The 13667-nt window shown below is 38.8% G+C and overlaps 1 protein-coding gene across 8 annotated transcripts in view; it reads right to left on the reverse strand.

Annotated features, from left to right (window-relative positions):
• Nucleotides 1–1576: 1576 nt before the first annotated feature.
• The window catches only part of LOC144534478 (phospholipid-transporting ATPase ABCA1), a 187392-nt gene continuing 175301 nt past the window's right edge, over nt 1577–13667 (reverse strand). For all 8 annotated transcript variants that reach the window (XM_078276426.1, XM_078276424.1, XM_078276418.1 and 5 more), the window contains 2 exons: nt 9096–9339; nt 1577–3467 (listed from right to left, as the gene is read on the reverse strand). In XM_078276426.1, the coding sequence (XP_078132552.1) occupies nt 3339–3467; nt 9096–9339 (373 nt within the window). In that variant the 3' untranslated portion in view covers nt 1577–3338. The remainder of the gene's footprint in view (nt 3468–9095; nt 9340–13667) is intronic.

The following is a 13667-nucleotide window of genomic DNA, read 5'->3' on the forward strand; positions in this document are numbered from 1 at the left end:
CCTTTCATGCCAAATAATAATGCTTACTACTGCACAGAAAAAGGGCATTTTCTTTTAAGTGGTCGAGGACAACAACATTTTATATATATATTTTTTTAGTGAAAGGCCTCTAATAGTTTGGTCTGCATGGGAAAAAGCAGACATGGCTCTGCATGTTTGAAAATATACAGTATATTAAACAAAAAACCACAGTGAGAGAATGGCTCATATGAATTAAAATCATGCATGCTCTGTCCTGAACAACCAACTCTCTGCTCTGTAATGGAACCTCTGCTCATAAACCTCCTCAGTATTACACTGGGACGAAAAGTGCGAGGGAATAATGGTGGAATGTGAAAAGTAATCTTACCTTAAGACACAAGGTTTATAGCCTTCGTGAAGTTCCCAGCTGACTGATTGCCTCTGTGCCCCAGAGCTCGGCGTTCTGAGCCAAGAAAGACGAGAGGTGTGATACATGCAGAGAGCCCAAACATAAATTCTCAAACTAAAGTCAAGTTAAACCCCACACACACACACACACACACACACACACACACACACACACACACAAACAAATCAAACTATGGCTGCAAGTCATTAAAGATCTTTTTTTTCAGATGTGTCTGCAGCCAAAGAAAATAAAGAAATAATAAATAATTTAGTCAGGTGAAAGACTTAGAAGATTGAAGCTGTCCTCATTTTTATCTGACTGCCACTCACAAGCAAAAACTAACAAATACATTTGGAGCTGAGAGAGGAAACAGACAATTCATATACATGCATCTCTATAATTTAGACTGAAAGTAGAGCAGACACTTAAATAGATCAGTCGAGGTTTGACTGTCTAATCCTAAGGGCAAAAAAACTGGAAATGTGTATGGTTTTTAAGAGTTACATAACAATGAGACATTGTAATGAGTTATTGGAGGGCAGGCTGTCCCAAAACAAAAGCTACATATGTGATATTGAAATGAAATTGAGAAACAATTGGTTTAACCTTAAGGCATTTGAATTTGCAGGCGAAATAAGGAAAATAAATTAAAAAGAAACACACTAAAAGTCTTTGTGATAGTTTGACAAGAAAATATATTCATTGTCAGGCATCTGGCAGACAAAATGTGAATTCCACGCCACTAAATGTGAAATAAAATGCCTTAACCTCTGAATTCTAGCATCCCATCGTCTCAGGTAAAGGATGGACGTATGAGAGACTCGACAACTGTCAGCCTGCAACTGAAAGGTACACTCAAATGGAAAGACATGAAGGAGTGAAGAGGAGGACATGACAATAAGACGGCATGTAGAAAGTTCCTGGAGTCCAATGAATCAGTGGACAAACACAACAATGTGCAAACATTAAAGCCAGTCGCATTACAATTTGTGCAAATGTTTAATCATTTGTCTTGGCATGAAGCAATATTCAGTACATATAGGATTCATTATTCTTTGCAGCGGGCATGATAGTAATGTGAGGACTTAGCACAGCATACTAATTATGTGGAGGTTTAAAAGTAAACCAGAGCGCCTGTGATGGATGAAGTAAAGACGTATTTACATTCTGAAGTAAGTGCCAAGTAATGTAAGCTGCATAAGAAAATAGCTTTCAGGTTTTTAATTGTTAGGACAATTACAATCTCTCAGTGTGTTGCACAGTACAGAACAGAATGTTGAAAAGGATAAGAATGCAGAATAATTATTTTCATTTACATGTAGATATCCCTGAGTCACAATTGCACATTCCTGAGTGATATTTTGTCTGAGATATGAAGTATAGACCATTTGACAGTTTTGGATTTTGTTTGTCCAAGTTTGTATAATATCTGTACATATTACAGTTACTGTATGTTGTGTAATTTAAAAAAAAAAAAAATAAAAAAAAAATGGCAGAAAGGTCATTTTACAGTTTAAAAACATTCTTTGTTTTGTTTTCCGAGTGGTTATACAATGCAAACTGCATATATCTAAATGGTAAATTTAATAGGCGTAGCTATGGTAACTTAAGGGGCAGGGCTTAGCAATAATTACAATAAAAAATGATCTATATACTAGCATAACATAACATCGTTTAAACGTGTTAACATTGTAAATAAAGCATGCTGCTATCCAGGGTCCATTGATTGTCAAGTGTTTACAAGGCACGTTGTGTCAAATCACTGTCCCTGCATGAGGGGGAGTGCTATATTCTCTGATATTGACCAGTGGCAACACCACCATGTCCTATGACAAAAAAAAAAAAATCTCAGGGATAGTTTATTTAGATTCTGCTAATAAGTGATACATAAAATAGATTTCACAAAAATGCATTAACATTTACATAAAATACAAATCTGTTGTTGTTCATACATTCATTAGATATTCTTGACAAATGTTTCTGATATGTGTAGTTATATTCACAAAGGCTCTGAATAGTAGTTGTCGGTGGTTGGTGCACACATGGGAGGTGTTGTCTTTCTTGCAGACCTAACATGTTTGACAGTTGGTTGACTCTGCATTGTCCCACTGCTGTAACCTCAATCACTTTAATTAAACACCATCCACAGCTGATTATAGGCTCTTTCAGACATTCAAAGCCAGCACATCTGACAGAGTTGTTATCATTTCTATTCAGGGGCAATCATTTGAGTGCCTGTCAGCAAATCACAATGTGAGGTAGGAACTAACTGAGGTTTAATGTGTTTTGGAACAAATATTCTGTGTGACATTAGTTGCCTGTTATTTAGTGATGTGTCTATAAATATGTATGTGTAATATCTGACCTGATCACAGCCACCAATCAGGGCAAGATCCTCTCTTTTATATAGCTTTACAGTGCAACATATCAACATTATAACCAACAGAAAATGTAAACAAATCTCAAATCTAATAAAATTTGAAGTTCAATCCTGAGGTATCGCAAATGCTGTGCAATGTATGATGCTTTCAGATGATCATTTGGTCATGAAATTCTCCTACACTATGATAAGGTAAGCAATATACTCCAAGCAACATCAAACTGGTGTAGTATGTATTTGTTGAGCCTTTGTGGAATATAGTATTCCAACCACATGGTTGTGTAGACAAATTAAAATATTTTTTATTTTAAGAAAACATGATTTTAGGGTTTAATTACAGACAACAGATAACTTAACAAGCTGGAAAGTTTTTTTTTGCAGTGTTCACTGTAAAGATTTAGATTAGTTGGTTAAGCTTGGGTAGAAATGATTATAGAAAAAGACAACACAAACAATTACATGCCATTGTTGACTAATACCAGGCATTGCTGGGCTTGGAGACTGAATAAGGCTGAGCAAAAAACACCCATTCAAAGTTGTTTAAGATATAGTGCTGGCACCCTGTAAGTGCATCGTGTCTTATGGGCGTTACACCTTCTCTGCTTCTTGGGAGGTCTTCACAGACTGCAATGGCAGCTCATCTGAAGTGTCCACTGCGTTGTAATAGGCCTTAGAGTCCTCCTCTCCATGCTGGTGTCTCGCAAAGTTCACAAAGACCTGGAATACCAAGGAGAAGAAGGTCCTTATTAAAGGCAAATGCAAGATAAAAAAAAAAAAAAACGTATATTACACAGAGTACTGAAGGGCCTGTGGACATTTCTCTACCAATCTCATTTTTGCCACCCTCTGCCTCTAAAACAAACAGACAAATAGCGATACAGACAAGGGGCGCATGTGAATGAGTTGCCAGACAAGGGCTATGAAGCATCAAGTAAGCGTCTAGCTCACACAGTGAATGTCAGTTTGACATCTTTGACCAGCTGAGAAAGAGAATAAAACAATCATTCTTCTCTCTGTGATACCCGTTTAATGTCAGAAGAAATCAATCCTATGGCGTTCATAAAAGGCTGTGTGTATTTCATTGTGCTGTAAACATTGCTGTAGTCCAGACTTTTTATTCTCTTAGCATTAGCCGTCTGTTGTGATAAAGCTACACAGTTTTTACTCCACAGGACAAAGCAACAAAGAGACTCATATAAAATGATAAGAGCATTGCTTTTTCATTCAAACATTCTCATATCTTGTGAATATAAAAGGATATGTGAATAACGTGATTGTATTTAAAAACTCAATGAAAGAAAAAAAAATAAAGAAGTCACCCAGACCAATTCCATTAGAAACTACTCAGACTCCCTATGAATTACATCATTTTTCATAGCTACATCGCCAATAAATTAAATGGGACAGACAGTAAATACATGTGAAAGAGCATAAATGAACAGAAATAAATAATATTGTCCTTCGAGCTTTTGTGTTTAAGAAGCTTAGATAATGAAGTGAGAGTAATAAAGATCTATCCTGCCTTTGTTTTTAATTAGCCAATTCATATAATCTGTTGCCTTATAGTTTTATGTTAATGATAAAGAGAAAAAGTCTAACAATAGTAAATTCCGTTTTTTGATGTATTAACTTTGTCACTACTGGGTAATATCTTGTCATCTGGTAGCGAAAGTGTGGACAGGAGGCATTTTCTATTGCTCTTGTAATAGGCTATATTAAGTTATATAGATTTAAACTTTTAAAAAACTGTTTGACATTTTGAAAAACACATTTGTTTGGGTTAGGTGACAATCAATTCCACTATCATGTTTGTGCATTAAGTCTGGAGCTTGAGCTTTGAAACAAGTTCAGATTGTTTCACTTTGGATAGGACTGGGCTAGCTATTCCCCCCGCTTCCAGTCTTTGTGCTAAGCTAGGCTAATTGACTCCGGGCTCCAGCTCCATACTTAACACACAACATACGCATATTTCCAAAAATGTGGACCTATACCTTTATGGAATGATATGATTGAATTAATTTTAAATATAATGTTATCTAACAGAGCACATCTAAAGTGCATTGGTCTCAGTGTTGCTATGTTAAGGACGGATCATCAGACATAGTCCTGCTCACAACCTTGATGTTATGGTTCAAGTCTGTTCAGGAAAGTATTATTACAGCTGAAGATTCCTAAATTTAACTTTTTTCTTTACCTAGGATACACTTAGTTGGCACAAATACTTGTTTCCTGGAAAACACTTTTGGGAGCAACCCAGCACAAATACAGCCCTACTTTATTTGTTGGCCTCAAGCAGCTGAACAGTTGAAGCTAGCATGCTCAAGGGCTGCTTGGCGGTAGTAATGAGCGGTGGCAAATTCTGCTCTTTCACTATTCTGACCCAGTTTGAACTAAGGCGTCAGATTGTTTAAACACATGATTTCACAAAAAAATAAATGTATGCTTCCAGTAAGGATTTGTAATTCTACATGAGCGAATTATGGTTCTTTGTTCACTCCAAGGTAAAACAGGATTTTGCCACTTCATATAGTGTATTTCCAAAGCATTAGCAACATGTATTATCCTACAATAAAACTATAATTTTATTGGAATTTAGTACCTACATATGTAAAGCTACCTGAACTCAAAGCTTGTGGAGCTGGGGGCTAGGTGGGTGTAGAAAAAGTAAAGCAGCAGACTATCTTGTAACTAAGGAGCTAGCTATGTCTGCAGAATGCCTGAGGATACAGTATGCTTCTGTGTGTGTGATGTCAGACCATCAACAGTGTGTTTCAAGGTCAGTTGTCAAAGCATCTTATCAGGGGAGAATGAGTAAGAGGATATGAATGACAGTAGCAACAAATACAGCCTCCACCCATCTCTCTCAGCCTCTGACCCTGCCACTGGCTGATATTGGCTTGATGTGCTGAGGCATGCACAGCATTTCATATTGATAGTTAAGGCGGTTCAGTTTTGCAATAGAATAGTAGAAGTACTGTTTGTATTTCACTTTCTGTAAGAATCATAGAATGGTAATGGTATTACATTTTGTGACTGAGATGACCATGGTAAATTTATCCCCTGCTTTGTGATGTGACTTTCCTCATGATGTACACTTTTTGTATTTAGCCAAGCATCCATTCATGACCTGAACGTCATGCACCAGTGCTGTTGAGTGGCATTTTTTAATAACAGATGGATACAGACATTAATTACATTGCAGAGGGTACATTTGGGTGTTTATTTGATGGCCACTGAGCCAGAACAGAGGAGGGAAAGGACGTGAATCACCCAATTAACCTCTCCTGTATACCAAAGGAGTTCTTGCTAAATGTAAAATGGCTATTTTTGCATACATGTCATCCACATGGTTATGCTCTGCGTTTAAAACGACACCAACTTTGAAATGTTGTTTAGCGGTGGAAGAACCTGTCTGTTGGTCTAAAACTGGAAAACAACAACTGCACTATGCATTACAAGGCATGAGTACATGCCTTGAATGGCATCACAGTATTATTTTACAGTAAAATACTAAATAATTCACATATTTCTTAAAAGAAAAAGTTGCAACTAATGCACACTACATGTAGCAAAAGGCTTTTAGAAATAATTTAAGCATCAATAGACATTTACATTGGCTTGTAAGCATCATTACACGTTATCATTTACCCCTAAATATTTTTTTTATTTTTTTTCCTGGGAAATATATTATTTAGACATCTATATTATGCACCTAATTTTACTATAATTAGGAGGTAAGTGGATGGACTGTAAATGACCTATACAATAGTCACAGTGTGTGAGAGCATGTTAGCTTCGAATAAGGGGAAGGAATTAAAAATAGGACTGTTCTCTAGCTAGAAAAGCTAAAAAGTATTTAATACAGTAATAGACAGGAAGGGTTTGTGTTACATTAACTCCGAGAAGGGTATAAGTATTTCTTAAGAGGTCAAATTACTTATTACTCATAGTGGGTAATGAAACAAAAATGTTTGCAAAATATATTGAAGTAAAACTTTTTTTTTTTTTTTTATTGGATATAAGAATATAGGGAAGTGTAGTTGATAATTAAGACCTCATATAATAAGTAACTAAACGGTTGTCTGCTTCAGTGGTGCAGTAGAGGCAAGGTTGAATGTGGACCATTGTCCACACATAAAGTAGCAAACACGTTACATTCCTTCCACACAATATAGGTCAAAAAGACAGTTTAGAAAGTCACATTTTCCTTTCAAATGCTCCATCTGCTCTGCACAGTCTTGGCCATCAGCGTTAACGCGTGAGCTCGAGGCTGTGTGGATCAATATTAATTGTAGTGCAAGACTGGTGTTATACTATAGGTCAAGGCTACTCTCTATAAATCACCAGCGGAAAGGTGACAGTCTGGGTCTCCACAGGTTCTCCAGTCCTCCCCTCTGTGTTTTAATACTGTGACCTCCTGATCTAGGTATGATTTATTTATGGACTCCTATCTGGTAAATATTGACCAGTGTTGAATGTGGGGCGAGTTGACGAAAAAGTTAAAACAGATATTACGCAAAGTTGGAGGTAGAAGTATTGGTTGACGCCAATGATCTGTGAAGTAGAAACAGGGTTCTGCTAAAAATCCTTACAAACCAATCTGACTGTAACCCACACTAGGTTAAAGCATTTAGCTTTTAATATATTCCTTTCCTGTCTTCGTGGTGGGCTAATTGCCTAAAGGGCATATTCTACTTAAATGATGCCGCAAAATGTGATGGTTTTATCTTAAATTAGGGGTTATCCACAGGGGGATCATGTTGATAATGAAATGCTTAACATTCTTGGTATTCTTTATATCACGTAATTTGATTTAAAGAAAAACAGGGCCACATTCACATCTCTGTCAGGACATTTTCTTTTTAAATCCAAGAAGAGGCGCACCCATGGTGGAGTGGACCGATGACCTGTCTGGACCCCTCAGAGGTCATCCTTACCCCCCACCTGGTCTTCTGCTGCTGAGCTAATGGCTAAGACCAGACACACTCACACTCACACTCACCTCTGAGCGCCTGATTGCATCAGGTCCCTGGGGCCATTTGGAAAACACAAGGTGAAGCCAGTGCATAACATGCAGGGCTCAGTTTATCTCACCAATCAGGGGGTCTAGCTAATGCACTTGGGCTGGAATAAAAAAAAAACTGGCTGGTGGAGCTTTTTATGTTAAAAACAACCTCAGTCCAGATTCTTGATCAATACTGGGACCTGGCAGCTGAACTACCTTGGCTACACAAACCAAGTGTAGTCCTCATTGGTCAGGCTGACAGCCTAAATGGGAGAGGACAATGTGTGGGCAATGATAGATCTTTAAATCTTATCCTGGACTGAGCAGACGTGCATTAACTGAGAGCACTTAGAATCCTGAATGCATTAACTGATGACCTAATGATCTGTTAAACTGAGCTGGCACTCCACAGAATTACAGTTGGACAATAGAACATGGCCCCGGGATACTCTACAGTCAGCCTAAATTTTGCCCATGTCAGAGGTAAAATTTGGAGTCAAATTGTGCATCCCATGCTACTGTACAAGCTGAAATCAGCGAAAACTGATGTTGTGCTCTCAAGGATGTATTATTAACTCCACTTCTATGCTCAACGCCACTTTTTGTCAAAACGCAGAACCACTTTCCCAACTAGATTCACAGGCACTCCATCACTGGTAGTACATCACCACCAACTCTATGCCTTGAACAAACCTTTGGAAATAATCACGTTTCCACAATTTAGGCTACTAATACCAAAGGCAAAGCTGACATGTTAAACACATTATGGAGCCTGTGTGTCATTTCTTTTGCTGTGCATAGTTTGTTTTTTGCTCATTTTGCTCTTTTTAGAGCCTGCCAGGTTCCCAATGCAGAGCCACTACTGGGCAAATCATGTGTACAAGTCAAAAAAAGCATGGACCCTGTGTGGGTAAAGCCTTGTGAACAAGTTTTGCAAATATATTGCTACCATTTCTGATAGTAGAGATGAAGATCAAAAGATTGGAATAACTGCTGGCTGGTGTAGTAGTTACAATGGTTAGAGGTGTAGAGATTTCCGTTGATTGATTTTAACCTAACCTTGGAGAATGATACCATAGAGAGGATCAAAGGGACACTATATTCACCTCTAGAAATGTCATCTGAAGCAGACAGAATGTAGACCTGGGGCTAATTACCAACTTCATGCAATAAGCAGAAATATACAGTATCTTATCATACACTGAATATTTACATCAATCATTAATCAAAGTGCTTTCTAACATTATTTCACTTACATCTGTCAATTGAGGGAAAGTGATCAAATGTTATAGAATTATATGGGTAGAAGCTAAGCCATTATCAAATTGTTTGGGCCTTACTTGATCCAGGGTGGTCTGGGACACAGCGTAGTCTTCCACACCCAGTCTCTGCTGATGGCTGGTGAACTGGCTGAATATGTTGGCCAAAGCTCCCTGTATGTACGGGAGCTGATACTGCAGTGTGTTGTGATGCTTCTCTTTCAGGATACTGCCCGGGAAGGACTGCTGGACGAAGTCCTCAACTGGCTTCAATGCAGGAGGAGAGCCACCAACCCTCACAATTACTGTGTAGCCATCTCCAAATCTAGAATAAAAGGCCACAATTAAGCTTTAAGTACAAAAACAGAAGTGCAAACAAGCATGCCAGTGCCAAATTGCTCACGGCTGGTCATCTAAATAATTAACTTTTATTTTCTCCTACTGTCACGGTATAGTGCAATGGAAGAAAGCAACGAGATGGGAAGCAAAAAACATGACAAAATATAATTGGTCTCATATTCCCCACCATTTCAAGCTTCCCGGATGTGGTGAGCAAGAGGAGCAGGTGAGTCACAAGCAATTGGAAGCAAAAGCAGCTACAACTTCAACAACATTGCAACAATGTCACCAGCAGATGGATAAACTTCTTCAAGTAATAGTAGGTTTCAACACACTCTCCTGCACCAAATGTAAAAGACAGCATCAATTTGAGTCAAGCAAAAAAGCCCAAACAGCTGAAACAGAAATTGCTTTTTTGAAAAGGGTGGATATTAGTTAAGAAGCCTTTGCATGGTTATATCAACAAGGAAAAAACGTCTAATGAGCGGAAACTTGCAAGCAGGATTGATGGAACAGGTGGCCGGCTAGCGTTAGCTTTCCACCTAGCTAGCTCCAGCCCAGTCCAGCCCTCGTTCTAAATTACACTGCTGAGGATGTCACCTTAACAACTAGTGGCATAGGCTCAGCTGCTGGTCTCTGTTGCAGGCGAAGCTTGCGCAGTGTGTCGAGTATTCTCTCTGTAAAAAAGTTTCCTTCATATTCTCCGATCTGTACCAATTTATCCCGGTGGTACACATGTGCGGTAGTTTGAATGCACATAATGCATAAATGTGCATAAAAAGTTTTCTGCCGTAAAGATGATAGACAGCATGGAAAAGACGGAGCCTGTTTACATGCCTGTTTAGCGACGACTCAAGATGACTGCCGGTCGTTTTGCTTCTGAAAACTTTGTGTAAAGACGACAGTCCAACCCCCTATGGGCGGGTTTAAAACATGCGGAAGTAGCTCCTACTACTGGCTGTAGTCCATTGCCTCTGGGCAAAAAATCTTGATTGATCACGCAAAAATAGTCATTTTGCGTCTTCGGAAGATTTTTTCCAGACCCACAATACAGAGATCTCTTGTCTCAGGGGGACATGAGGGAGGGAAGCACGGTCATTCGAAAATACTACTATAGTGTTTCTACTGATACAAAGCTTAATGCTAAATCGGTGAAGAATCCCTTTAAGCTCTACAGCTGCTATATGCTACCTGACCAGCATCAAACAGCAGACAGACAAAGTTAGCCACTACAGTAGCTGGTGACAGGTTGTAGCATTAAGCAGCTGAAGCTAAAATGAGAGTGAATACTGGATTTACATTGACGAGCCGCCAAAAAGACGACTCCAAATCAATGTTAATGTCAATTGCAAAAACTGCGGTTTCATCATGGCTTCATTGCGGGGTTTGCAGCTTTTCGATGATGTTCACGTCACGTAATTACGTCACATCATAACTTCACTTCATAACATTACTTCATAACGTTCCCATGACAACAGGAGAAAATGGCTGCTCTTGTGTGAAGTAAACGCAATATTTTTCAACTTTCTGCTAAGATATATGTGACTTTGGCCGATTATGCATTGAATTATGCGATCGCATAAACGCGTTTTTCTGGAAGGGACTGAGATAGGATATAACTGCTTGAACAGCCACAGTTTTGAAAATAAGTCGACATGCTCTATTGGTATAGCTTTACAACATGAAAGATATTCCTAGACATGACATATTGTCACAGATGAAAATACACCACAGCTAAATTCTAAAGCTAATTAGCATTCTGCATCTTCCCAGTTGTATGCTACGTCTTGTGAGCACTAAATAAGACTCCGTGCCTTGTTATTCTGTCGTTAGCACTCTTATGACCCATTGTTTTCTGCCTAATTAATTCCCTAATGTTGGATTTACTCATGGAAATGTCCACTGTGGGCTAGTACAGAGCAACATGCAACAAGAGTCAGAGTCTCCCTTAGTGGCAATTAGAGATATGGTGAATAAATTGCAGACCTACACAATCCCAAAGGGAGTGAGAGAGGAAGTGAAGCTCTGTGCTGCTACTGAGAAGCACAATGAATGGACCCCATGGGTAGCAGAGTCCCTTTACTTAAAACACGACTGCCTGAAGTTGAAGAGCCACAGTGCAAGAATAGTGTAACGTTGCATAAATCGTACAGTTTATGGGAATGCTTATCTTATATTCATTTCCATTAGAAATGCATAAGTGTCTTTTTAATGCTACTTTTAGAATCATGCTTAGGCACATCGACTGGCAGGTCTGAACCCTGCTTAACTGGAATTTTCTTGCATTACGATTGGACGTGCCAGGATACATCTCGTAATCAGATGTCAGAAGTATATGGACATAAATCTACAGGAGCTGGCATGTGAACCAGTGATCTGCTTTATCATTCTAATTTTGCTCCATGACCTCTGTCTTTGCCACATGGTGTACAACAAAGATTACAAAGATTGAGGTGGGAAAATTAGGAAGTCTTGCTAGGATTTTGGAGTTTGTTAGCATTGTGGTCCGGTACCACAGTGTGCGAAAATGTTCAGAAGAAAACTAACAATGTTTAAATATTCACACATTTAAATTACAATGTTACAATGGGAATAAAACATCAAAATGACACACAAGAATGCAGCAATGACAGAAGTATTTCCCATTTTATGATGCAATTGAGCGAATAGCAATACTATATAGGGATGATCTGAGAACTGTGCCTGCATTGTGATCTCCTCAGGGGCTACACACCACGGGTGATCAAAAGCATCCCCATGAACCTCTAAAACATTTTATGTAGTACACATCATGTGGATTAAACTATGGGTGCCCTGCAAGTATCAGCATGATAGCGCATCATTAAGCAGCAGCCCTTTAGACAGACCTTCAACCATTTCAAATTATACTTCACACTGACCAGCTCAAAGTGCAAATGGCAAAGCAGGATTATCACGATCATCAGAGGAACAGGGGTCTCAACAACTCCGGTATTATAGCACAAAAGAAATCGTAGCAGTGCTTTGCCCTCATTTAAGATGCTCCCTTTAGTTAGTATCCAAACTAATTTGTTATTTTCATAATTACGATTCATATGTTTCACTAAAATTAGGCATACAAGGACTGTCATAATCAGGGATATTATACAGTAGGACTTGGTACTTGTCAATGTAATATGCTCTTTTGATCATTTTCCGTGGGAAAACACATGCACATCTTCACCTTGGTAAGGTGCTCAGTCCAAAAGACTGTAGTTCTGAAATTATCTCTCAAATCTCCAATTAAAATCTGCTTTGATTTGCACACGCAGCACCGTCTTCTATGAGTAACCCATTTTATATAAGTATAGCCAAAGTACATCTCTCATTGTGTAAAGATGCATCAATTTCTGATGAACAGACGACACAGCCTGTAATCAGACGCCACCACCACCATAACACCACAGCCATTCTCACACATCAAGCTTAATTTATCATCCAATCAAGACTATGACCATAATCCCCCTATGTTTATTATAGCTGCAGGCCCAGAAATTGTGCTGTCCAAAGACTGCCAAGCTCAGCCAAGATGCAAAAATATTTTTGCAAAAATCCAATAAGGGCAGGAGGTATTGTGGCTAAAGGGTTTGGTGAAATGGTTTGGGGCATACGTGGGTAATGAAATGCTGCTTGTCAGTGACAGTAAAAGGGCTTATCAATTAGCTTCCCCTCATTCTATCTCCCTGACTAGCTTACTTTTATTTCCTTTCTGTCTGCAGCTACACATGGGCTTCAGGAAGCACATTGGGAAAAATATCTTTCTTTTATGTTCATAATTTTTTTACTCTGCCTCACATATTCACAACAAAACAAGTTATTTTATCTTTGATACACTGTCTGTTTTGGCTCTCAAATAAACTCTGCCTGTGTAGGGAAAGGTAGGCTTATAAAGTTATATATATAGTTGTACGTAGGCTCTGCACTGTAGCCTACGTCGTTGTCAGCATTTATACTTGTGCTCTGGTGTGTCTGCGTCACTCCGCAATTACATTGCCAAAACCGCTAGTTGGCAGTGGGGTTTCCATGCCACGGTGTTGAGTTTCATCATGTACTTCAAACAATGGCGACTGAAACCAAGCAGATCACGTTGGAGTTGGAGCTAACAAATGTTGAACAACAGTTTCTTTTACTGAAATTACCGCAGAACACGTACAGCAGAAGATGTCAGAGGAGATGGTCTGTACGACCATTGAACAAATTACAGTAAGGCAGGAATAGGGTGAATTTTCTGTGCTTGTCTGAAATGCGACGCTACCAGAACTCTGTATCGGCGCAACATGTGGTTACATTTCTGGG

This window comes from Sander vitreus, chromosome 19 (genome assembly GCF_031162955.1).
Source record: "Sander vitreus isolate 19-12246 chromosome 19, sanVit1, whole genome shotgun sequence".
In the NCBI taxonomy this organism is placed as follows: domain Eukaryota; kingdom Metazoa; phylum Chordata; class Actinopteri; order Perciformes; family Percidae; genus Sander; species Sander vitreus.